Source organism: Thalassophryne amazonica, chromosome 12 (genome assembly GCF_902500255.1).
Source record: "Thalassophryne amazonica chromosome 12, fThaAma1.1, whole genome shotgun sequence".
NCBI lineage: Eukaryota > Metazoa > Chordata > Actinopteri > Batrachoidiformes > Batrachoididae > Thalassophryne > Thalassophryne amazonica.
The window spans coordinates 99,748,319-99,760,189 of NC_047114.1; the positions used below are offsets into that span (position 1 = coordinate 99,748,319).

Here is an 11,871-nt window from a genome sequence, read left to right on the forward strand (position 1 = left end):
CTGCTCGTCTTTTAACAAACACTTTTAGACGTGAGCATATTACGCCCATCCTGTACTCACTCCACTGGCTTCCAGTTCATTTTAGAATTGATTTTAAAATTTTAGTGTTTGTTTTTAAAGCTATTTATGGCCTTGCACCTCCCTACTTGTCTGAAATTTTAACTTTGCGCACCTACAGTAGGACATTAAGGGCGTCTGGCCAGCTTTACTTAGATGTTCCAAGGTCAAGATATAAACGCTGGGATGATCATGCTTTCACGGTAGCTGGCCCCAGACTGTGGAATGAGCTACCTCTTGAGTTACATACTATTCCTGACCGAGCACTTTTTAAATTTAAGTTAAAGACTTATTATTTAAACTGGCTTTTAACACTTAGTGGGGAGGTGACATGTTCTGCTTTTATGTGCTGTTTTAAAATTTTATTGTAAAATTCATTGTATATGTGTTTATATGTGTATATGTGGGTTTTTTTTTTGGTTTTTGTTTTGTTTTTTATTTTTTGTGTTTTAAATAAGGTGGGCTTCATAGATAATTGGCAAAGCTTCTGGGGAAAACCTGGTCTTGTTAGGAGAGACGGCATCCATCCCACTTTGGATGGAACAGCTCTCATTTCTAGAAATCTGGCCAATTTTCTTAAATCCTCCAAACCGTGAATATCCAGGGTTGGGACCAGGAAGCAGAGTTGTAGTCTTACACACCTCTCTGCAGCTTCTCTCCCCCTGCCATACCCTCATTACCCCATCCCTGTAGAGACGGTGTCTGCTCCCAGACCACCAATAACCAGCAAAAATCTATTTAAGCATAAAAATTCAAAAGAAAAAATAATATAGCACTTTCAACTGCGCCACAGGACTAAAACAGTTAAATGTGGTCTATTAAACATTAGGTCTCTCTCTTCTAAGTCCCTGTTGGTAAATGATATAATAATTGATCACATATTGATTTATTCTGCCTTACCAGAAACCTGGTTAAAGGCAGGATGAATATGTTAGTTTAAATGAGTCAACACCCCCGAGTCACACTAACTGTCAGAATGCTCGTAGCACGGGCCGAGGCGGAGGATTAGCAGCAATCTTCCATTCCAGCTTATTAATTAATCAAAAACCCAGACAGAGCTTTAATTCATTTGAAAGCTTGACCTTAGTCTTGTCCATCCAAATTGGAAGTCCCAAAAACCAGTTTTATTTGTTATTATCTATCGTCCACCTGGTCGTTACTGTGAGTTTCTCTGTGAATTTTCGGACCTTTTGTCTGACTTAGTGCTTAGCTCAGATAAGATAATTATAGTGGGCGATTTTAACATCCACACAGATGCTGAGAATGACAGCCTCAACACTGCATTTAATCTATTATTAGACTCTATTGGCTTTGTTCAAAATGTAAATGAGTTCCACCCACCACTTTAATCATAATTTAGATCTTGTTTCTGACTTATGATATTGAAATAGAAGACTTAACAGTATTCCCTGAAACTCCCTTCTGTTGATCATTTCTTAATACATTTACATTTACTCTGATGGACTACCAGCAGTGGGGAATAAGTTTCATTACACTAGAAGTCTTTCAGAAAGCGCTTGTAACTAGGTTTAAGGATCTGATTTCCTTCTTTATGTTCTCTCATGCCATATACCAACACAGTGCAGAGTAGCTACCTAAACTCTGTAAGTGAGATAGAGTATCTCGTCAATAGTTTTACATCCTCATTGAAGACAACTTTGGATGCTGTAGCTCCTCTGAAAAAGAGAGCTTTAAATCAGAAGTGCCTGACTCCGTGGTATAACTCACAAACTCGTAGCTTAAAGCAGATAACCCGTAAGCTGGAGAGGAAATGGAAATCTTGGAGTCATTTTTGATCAGGATATGTCATTCAAAGCGCATATTAAACAAATATGAAGGACTGCTTTTTTGCATTTACGCAATATCTCTAAAATTAGAAAGGTCTTGTCTCAGAGTGATGCTGAAAAACTAATTCATGCATTTATTTCCTCTAGGCTGGACTATTGTAATTCATTATTATCAGGTTGTCCTAAAAGTTCCCTAAAAAGCCTTCAGTTAATTCAAAATGCTGCAGCTAGATACTAACGGGGGACTAGAAGGAGAGAGCATATCTCACCCATATTGGCCTCCTCTTCATGGCTCCTGTTAATTCTAGAATAGAATTTTAAAATTCTTCTTCTTACGTATAGGTTTTGAATAATCAGGTCCCATCTTATCTTAGGGACCTCTTAGTACCATATACCCCAATAGAGCGCTTCGCTCTCAGACTGCAGGCTTACTTGTAGTTCCTAGGGTTTGTAAGAGTAGAATGGGAGGCAGAGCCTTCAGCTTTCAGGCTCCTCTCCTGTGGAACAGCTCCCAATTCAGATCAGGCGAGACAGACCACCCTCTCTACTTTTAAGATTAGGGCTTAAAATTTCCTTTTTGCTAAAGCTATAGTTAGGGCTGGATCAGGTGACCCTGAACCATCCCTAGTTATGCTGCTATAGCCGTAGACTGCTGGGGGGTTCCCATGATGCACTGTTTCTTTCTCTTTTGCTCTGTATGCACCACTCTGCATTTAATCATTAGTGATTGATCTCTGCTCCCCTCCACAGCATGTCTTTTTCCTGGTTCTCTCCCTCAGCCCCAACCAGTCCCAGCAGCAAGACTGCCCCTCCCTGAGCCTGGTTCTGCTGGAGGTTTCTTCCTGTTAAAAGGGAGTTTTTCCTTCCCACTGTAGCCAAGTGCTTGCTCACAGGGGGTCGTTTTGACCGTTGGGGTTTACATAATTATTGTATGGCCTTGTCTTACAATATAAAGCGCCTTGGGGCAACTGTTTGTTGTGATTTGGCGCTATGTAAAAAAAATTGAATTGAATTGAAATTGAATTGAATTTTTGTGAATTTGTGTTTTTAATGTTAAGTGCTTTGGACACCAGTCGGTGCTGTAAAGCACTTTATAAATAAATGTTGGTTGATTGATTGATAGTATTTTGGTCTGGTGATTTTAGTGCATATCAATATAAAAATAAACTACAAAGTATTTGATGAAACATTCTTCAATTATGACTTTTGAAATAATTATGCAAATTAGCATTCTAATCTGCATATTTGAATTCCGTTATACTTGTCTCAATATGATCTGCTGAAAAACTCAGTAATAGAAAAAAATAAAACTAACAAATTCCAGACTGCACATCTTATCACAAAAACACGTTTGCGGAACGATCCCCCGGATCGCTGGGAAAACTGGTCCTTTCCCGACTCAGAGTGAGCTGCAGATGGAGCAGCTTCCAGTAAAACCAGCAGTCAGTGCTGGGAAGAGGAAGACCAGGGCCGAGAGGAGAAAAGCCACAAGACGCCGCAGAGGGAGCCGCAAGGGACGCTGGGAAAATAAATCACACAACAAAAACCCGCCTGCTGTTTGGCGTCTTAATGGAGGGAGAGATGGACAGACACACAGGAAGTGGCCACTGATGCTGCGACTGTTGCTACATTATTTATAATCTCATGTCTGATCTGATTGGATGTTTTTAAAATGAGCGTGGTCTTGTGGGCTGAGACTTCTGTAGAATCAGTCATACTGACACCTACTGGTCAAATCAATTATAGCTCAATACGATATAATGAAATGTTTCTGTCCACGTCATAAAACCAAAGCAAATGTCCACGCCAAAGCTTCTTTTTTTATGACACGTGGACAGAAACACTTGAGATGTAATTAATAAACAGTCACAAAGCCTCACTTTGACCCGGGAATAAAACCCACGATGGTGACCTGAGTGACGGTGATCTGACTTGTGGTTACCGAAGCGGCGGTTACCTGTCTGCGTCTGCAGGCCGGAGGGACGGTAGCCTGAAGCTGGTGTTTCTGTCCAATTTGGTTTGACTCTTCGTCCTCTTGATGGACCCTTTCAGACGTTTGCTAAAAACCCCTGAAAAACACAAACAGACTCCCGTCAGATGGAAACCGCTCGACTGCCGTCATGATTATAGAAAACCAGAACCAGAAGGATCCAGACCATTTGAGTCCTTCAAACCTGATGCCTTTCTGCTCAGGTCACCTGAAGGAAGCACTAAACAATGACAGATTCAGAGCGCCCCCTGCAGGACAAACACTCTGCTCTTATACAACACAGCCTCAACTTCAACATCACTGCAGCAGGAAAAAACAGAAAATAAACCAAGAAAATAAGTTAAATTAAATAAAAAGTTGGACATCAAATATGTAGACCTGGGTTTGAGTCTTGGTCACGCTACCTGTGTCCTAGGACAAGACACTGAGGCCCACCTCCAGGGGAGTCCTAGACTCAGATCCGCATCATGCTATGGACTATGGGGATAACGCATTTATTTCCTCTAGGCTGGACTATTGTAATTCATTATTATCAGGTTGTCCTAAAAGTTCCCTGAAAAGCCTTCAGTTAATGCAAAATGCTGCAGCTAGAGTACTGACGGGGACTAGAAGGAGAGAGCATATTTCAACCATATTGGCCTCTCTTCATTGGCTTCCTGTTAATTCCAGAACAGAATTTAAAATTCTTGTTCTTACATATAAGGTTTTGAATAATCAGGTCCCATCTTATCTTAGGGACCTCTTAGTACCATATCACCCCAATAGAGCGCTTCGCTCTCAGACTGCAGGCTTACTTGTAGTTCCTAGGGTTTGTAAGAGTAGAATGGGAGGCAGAGCCTTCAATTCGGATCAGGGAGACAGACACCCTCTCTACTTTTAAGATTAGGCTTAAAACTTTCCTTTTTGCTAAATCTTATAGTTAGGGCTGGATCAGGTGACCCTGAACCATCCCTTAGTTATGCTGCTATAGACTTAGACTGATGGGGGGTTCCCATGATGCACTGAGTGTTTCTTTCTCTTTTTGCTCTGTATGCACCACTCTGCATTTAGTCATTAGTGATTGATCTCTGCTCCCCTCCACAGCATGTCTTTTTCCTGATTCTCTCCCTCAGCCCCAACCAGTCCCAGCAGAAGACTGCCCCTCCCTGAGCCTGATTCTGCTGGAGGTTTCTTCTTGTTAAAAGGGAGTTTTTCCTTCCCACTGTCGCCAAGTGCTTGCTCATAGGGGGTCGTTTTGACCGTTGGGGTTTTTCCGTAATTATTGTATGGCTTTTGCCTTGCAATATAAAGCGTCTTGGGGCAACTGTTTGTTGTGATTTGGTGCTATATAAATAAAATTGATTTGATTTGATAAACACCGGCACAAAGGGGCCTATTTCAAGACTATGCAGGCTTATATGGGTCTATGCAGGCCTAAACGGGACTATACAGGCTTATATGGGACTATGCAGCCCTACACGGGACTATGCAGGTTTATATGGAACTATGCAGGCCTGCACTAGACTATACAGGCCTATACTGAACTATGCAGACCTACAAGGGACTATGCAGGCTTATACTGAACTATGCAGGCCTACACGGGACTACGCAGGATTACAGACAGGAGTTATTTCTACTAAACTAAGAGTCATCAGGAGATGACATATCCCCTTGGTCTCCACAAATCAGGAATACAAAGTGTCAGGGATCACCCATGTCCACCCTTATGCTAGTTATGAATGAAATTGGTCAACTGGTTCTTGAGATATTGTGCTAACAAGTGAAAACTGACAGCTGGAAGGACACACTGATCACTACAGCGCCCTCCAAAAGGTATTTGCCCCATTGGTATTTTACATATTTTAATTTGTTTGTGCTACATCACATATAAAATGTAAATCAGGCTTCTCAACAGAAAACTTTTCTTTCACCAAAACATCAAATCTAGGATTGCTTTACTTAAAATTTGGCCCTCAAAATGCATGCAAGAGTGTTTCAGAGGGATGTAAATATAAAATGTTACTTTGGCCCCGGTCTCCCCTACAATACTCACACTTGGAGCACTGCTGCGTGGCTGTGCTCAGACTTGAGTGCTGAGACTGTGACACTGGGATAAGTTCTCCCCGACCGAATGGAGGACGTCTATTTTAGGGAAAAACAGTTTTGGTCGGTTGTAGACGAGGCAGGATTTTGGATAATGTGCTTATTTAAAGTCCCGAAGGCAAATCATGTTAATTTTTGGCATACAACATTTTTAGGGGTTTTGAAGGGTGCTGAATTCAAATATTCTGTATGCCAGGCTCAAAAACTACCCACAATGCCTCAAAATGTAGAAATCCAATATGGCCACCCCCGCCAGGTCAAAATCTAATAATCACTTATCTTTTTGACTGTGCAAGGTAAAAAACCTGAATGTAATGTGCTTTCATTAGGTTTTCACATATGAGGAATTCAATGCCATGCTCAGAGTTAAGATCAAGTCTAAAGAAAATGCTTTAAATGATTGCACATGGTTAAAAATGTTGTCTCGAATAATGAATATTCATGAAAAAAAGTGGACCATGACACAGGTAGATGCATTCTGAAGAACTGACTTGAAACATGTTAGAAAAGAGGTGTCATCTGATTTAAAACGGCAATTCACTTTGAAGTTATTGATTACGGAATGATTAGTCTTTACATCTTTACTTGGCAGAGAGCTGCAGCAAATCCCACAACACACACAGAGAGAGTGGAGGACATTATCATTAGTATTATTATTTTCATGAGGGACACTAACTTTAGTTTAGGAACCAGAGAAGCGGGAGATATTAATGTTCCAGTCCACAGCAGAGAACCATGTCGTTGGCTGCCTCACAAAAAAAGGCACGTTAATGACAAAAGAATAAAAGCTGTCCCTGTGAAGCGGTGGAAGATTCTCGCAGGAGAAGAGTCCCGTTTAGAGACTTTAATCAGCAGAAAAGGCATAAATGGTTTTGATACAGGTTGATGAATAAATTGTGGACGCGCTGCTTCTACATCAGAACCAGCGTATCCTCATTCAACATAGAGATATGATTATTTTCACGTTACACACCCTCAAAAACAACGTAACAACCCAACTGCAGTGTAATTTTTTATTACAACAGTGTAACGGACCATTACACTGTTATAATGCTGGTGAGAACCCTGTTCAGATGTACCTTCTGGCAAATTATAGCTGAGCTTTCAGGTCTTCCTTTTAATACAACCCCAATTCCAATGAAGTTGGGACATTGTGTGAAATGTAAATAAAAACAGAATACAATGATTTTCAAATCCTCTTCAACCTATATTCAATTGAATACACCACAAAGACAAGATATTTAATGTTCAAACTGATAAACTTTATTGTTTTTGTGCAAATATTTGTTCATTTTGAAACGGATTCCTGCAACACGTTTCAAAAAAGCTGCGACGGGGCAACAAAAGACTGGGAAAGTTGATGAATGCTCAAAGAACACCTGCTTGGAACATTCCACAGGTGAACAGGTTAATTGGAAACAGGCAAGTGTCATGATTGGGTATAAAAGGAGCATCCCCAAAAGGCTCAGCCATTCACAAGCAAAGATGGGGTGAGGATCAACACTTTGTGAACAACTGCATGAAAAAAAAATAGTCCAACAGTTTAAGAACAATGTTTGTCAACATTCAATTGCAAGGAATTTATGGATTCCATCATCTACAATCCACAATATAATCAGAAGATTCAGAGAATCTGGAGAACTTTCTACACGTAAGCAGCAAGGCTGAAAACCAACATTGAATGCCTGTGACCTTCGACCCCTCAGGCAGCACTGCATTAAAAACAACATCATTATGTAAAGGATCTTACCGCGTGGGCTCAGGAACACTTCAGAAAACCACTGTCAGTTAACAACAGTTCGTCGCTACATCTACAAGTGCAAGTTAAAACTCTACCATGCAAAGTGAAAGCCAAACATCAACAACATCCAGAAACGCTGCCGCCTTCTCTGGGCCCGAGCTCATTTGGAATGGATGGACTCAAAGTGGAAAAGTGTGCTGTGGTCTGATGAGTCCACATTTCAAATTGTTTTTGGAAATCATGGGCATTGTATCCTCTGGACAAAAGAGGAAAAAGACCATCCAGACTGTTACCAGCACAAAGTTCAAAAGCCAGCATCTGTGATGGTATGGGGGTGTGTTAGTGCACATGGCATGGGCAACTTACACATCTGTGATGGCACCATCAATGCTGAAAGGTACATCCAGGTTTTGGAGCAACACATGCTGCCATCCAAGCAACGTCTTTTTCAGGGACGTCCCTGCTTATTTCAGCAAGACAATGCCAAGCCATATTCTGCACGTGTTACAACAGCGTGGCTTCGTAGTAAAAGAGTGCGGGTACTAGACTGGCCTGCCTGCAGTCCAGACCTGTCGCCCATTGAAAATGTGTGGCGCATTATGAAGCGCAAAATACGAGAACGGAAGACCCCGGACTGTTGAACAACTGAAGTCGTACATCAAGCAAGAATGGGAAAGAATTCCACCTACAAAGCTTCAACAATTAGTGTCCTCAGTTCCAAAAACGCTTATTGAGGTGTTGTTAGAAGGAAAGGTGATGTAACACAGTGGTAAACATACCACTGTCCCAGCTTTTTAGAAACGTGTTGCAGGCATCCATTTCAAAATGAACAAATATTTACACATAATAAAGTTTATCAGTCTGAACATTAAAATATCTTGTAAAAAGAAAAATAACTGGTGCAACACAGGAATAAGTGCCAGAAAATTTAATAAGGTGCTGAAAGTAACGTTTCGATGTGAGAGTCACAGCTTCCTCAGAGTCCTGCACAGAGATGGTACAGCTTAAATACTGATAGGAAATTGTTTTTTTCTATCTGCTATACTCCATTTGCAGGAAGAATAAAAAACATAATTTATAATATTGGCACATTCTGAAGAGTGATCCCACACTTAAAGACATCTGTGCTGAACTGCCCAAATTATATTTAGGCGTGCCCGAAATATTCGTGATAGACTTGTTCATTCAGATATGATTATTGCCATCTCAACTGCCTGGCCCTCCAGCCCACCAAAAGGTTTCTTCAGATGTGGTAATTGTGCACATTGTTCAAATTCCACTAATACTTCATATTTCTCTCATCCTCGCACTGGTAAGCAATATCCTATTTCTTCATTTATCAACTGTAATACTACTCATGTAGTATATATTTTAAAATGCCCTTGTGGATTGGCATATATTGGCCAAACAAAATGTCAACTTAAATTACGGATAGCTGAACATAAAACGGCAATCCGTACTCAGAATTTAACTTATGCCATGGCGAGGCACTATAAACAGGCCGGTCACGGCTCTCACAGCATCCTTAAAACTTTGGGGGATTGAGCGAATCACAGCCCACCCAGAGGTGGTGATATTATCAAAAAACTCTTATGTAGAGAAGCATTTTGGATTTATACTTTAGGCACTTTGGAAACCTTTTGGTTTGAATGAAGATCTAAAATTTACTTGTTTTTTCTAATAATTGTTTTTTAGTCTGGTTTTAGTCTTGTGTGTTTGGGACAGTGTGTTTCTAATCATGAATTGATTACTAATTGAGTGAGGGTTGTGTCTGACGGATGGTCATGCCCTTTTGAAAGCACCTGCTTCCTATCAGTATTTAAGCTGTACCATCTCTGTTTGTGCAGGACTCTGAGGAAGATGTGACTCTCACATCGAAACATTAGTCCTGTTGAACATTTTTTACTTCCAGCACCTTATTAAATTTTCTGGCACTTATTCCTGTGTTGCACCAGTTATTTTTCTTTTTTACAAATTACTCCTACTTGGCTGCACCAGATTTGTTTGTGCTATACAGAAGTGCGGTGAACTCTCTGTTTTGCTCATTAAATATCTTGTCTTTGTGGTGTATTCAACTGAATATAGGTTGAAGAGGATTTGCAAATCATTGTATTCTGTTTTTATTTACATTTTAACAACACCCCAACTTCATTGGAATTGGGGTTGTAAAACCCTCATCTGTACCACTTCATCATGAAGCTGTATAACTACTGATACAAAATGTAAAACTTGCACTGTGCACAATTTCTCCAATCTCAGCCACAGAAGCCTGTAACTTATTTTGGGTTGTCTGGGTGTCTTGGTGGCTTTCTTCACTTTTCTCCTTCTTGCACAGTCACTCAGTTTTTGAGAACTGTCTACTCCACACAGATTTACCACAGAGTGTCATACTGTTTGTATTTCTTCATAACTGATGTAAATAAAGTCCAAGACATATTCAGTGACTTGGAAATGTTCATGTATCCATCCCCTGACTTGACCGAAGAAAACTGGCAATAAAACTGATTATTTACAGGTATTATACCAAAGGGGCTGATTACTTATGCAACCCATCATCTTGGCTTTTATATTTTTAATTAATTTATATAAAACTGTAAAGACTGTAAAGATTTGCTTTGAGTTTAAGGAAGATAATTTCAGAACTTTTTATACTGAGAAGCCTGATTTACTTTTTGTATTTAAAATGCCATAAACAAATTAAAATGTGTAAAATACCAAGGGGCCAGATACTTTTGGGTGGCACTATATATCAACGCATAGTTCAGACTGAAGGGATTAAAAAAAAAACAACAATTAAAAGACATACAATCATAAATCCACAGTTTTAATTTGTAAAGTTGTAATATTGAATCAGATATTATCCTGAAATGTGATGAAGTGATTTTATATATATATATATATATATATATATATATATATATATATATATATATACACACACACACACACACACACACACACACACACACACACACACACACACAGTGAGGAAAATAAGTATTTGAACACCCTGCGATTTTGCAAGTTCTCCCTCTTAGAAAGCATGTCCACTGTGAGAGATATAATCTAAAAAACAAAACAAAAATCCGGAAATCACAATGTTTGATTTTTTATTAATTTATTTGTATGTAACTGCTGCAAATACGTATTTGAACACCTACCAACCAGCAAGAATTCTGGCTCACACAGACCTGTTAATTTTTCTTTAAGAAGTCCTCTTATTCTGCACTCTTTACCTGTATTAACTGCACCTGTTTGAACTTGTTACCTGTATAAAAGACACCTGTTCACACACTCAATCAATCACACTCCAACCTGTCCACCATAGACAAGACCAAAGAGCTGTCTGAGGACACCAGGGACAAAACTGTAGACCTGCACAAGGCTGGGATGGACTACAGGACAACAGGCAAGCAGCTTGGTAGAAGACAACAACTGTTATGATTATTTATTAGAAAATGGAAGAAACACAAGATGACTGTCAATCTCCCTCGGTCTGGGATTCCATGGCAAGATCTCCACTTGTGGGGTAAGGATGATTCTGAGAAAGCTCAGAACTACACAGGAGGACCTGGTCAATGACCTGAAGAGAGCTGGGACCACAGTCACAAAGATTACATTAGTAACACATGATGCTGTCATGGTTTAAAATCCTGCAGGGCAGCAAGGTCCCCCCTGCTCAAGCCAGCACATGTCCAGGCCCGTTTGAAGTTCACCAGTGACCATCTGGATGATCCAGAGGAGGCATGGGAGAAGGTCATGTGGTCAGATGAGACCAGAATAGAGCTTTTTGGAATCAACTCCACTTACCATATTTAGAGGATGAGAACAACCCCAAGAAAAGCATCCCAACCGTGAAGCATGGGGGTGGAAACATCATACTCTGGGGGTGCTCTTCTGCAAAGGGGACAGGACGACTGCACCGTATTGAAGGGAGGATGGATGGGGTCATGTATTGCGAGATTTTGGCAAACAACCCCCTTCCCTCAGTAAGAGCTCTGAAGATGGGTCATGGCTGGGTCTTCCAGCATGACAATGACCCCAAACACACAGCCAGGGCAACTAAGAGGGGCTCCATAAGAAGCATTTCAAGGTCCTGGAGTGGCCTGGCCAGTCTCCAGACCTGAACTCAACAGAAAATCTTGGGAGGAAGCTGAAACTCCAAACTTGAAAGATTTGGAGAAGATCTGTATGGAGGAGTGGACCAAAATCCC

At 40.5% G+C, this 11,871-nt stretch overlaps 1 protein-coding gene across 1 annotated transcript in view; it reads right to left on the bottom strand.

Annotated features, from left to right (window-relative positions):
• The window catches only part of LOC117521326 (ras GTPase-activating protein nGAP-like), a 46,267-nt gene that overhangs the window by 7,280 nt on the left and 27,116 nt on the right, over positions 1-11,871 (bottom strand). The window contains exon 2 of the mRNA XM_034182638.1: positions 3,802-3,913. Coding sequence (XP_034038529.1) covers positions 3,802-3,913 — 112 coding nt within the window. The remainder of the gene's footprint in view (positions 1-3,801; positions 3,914-11,871) is intronic.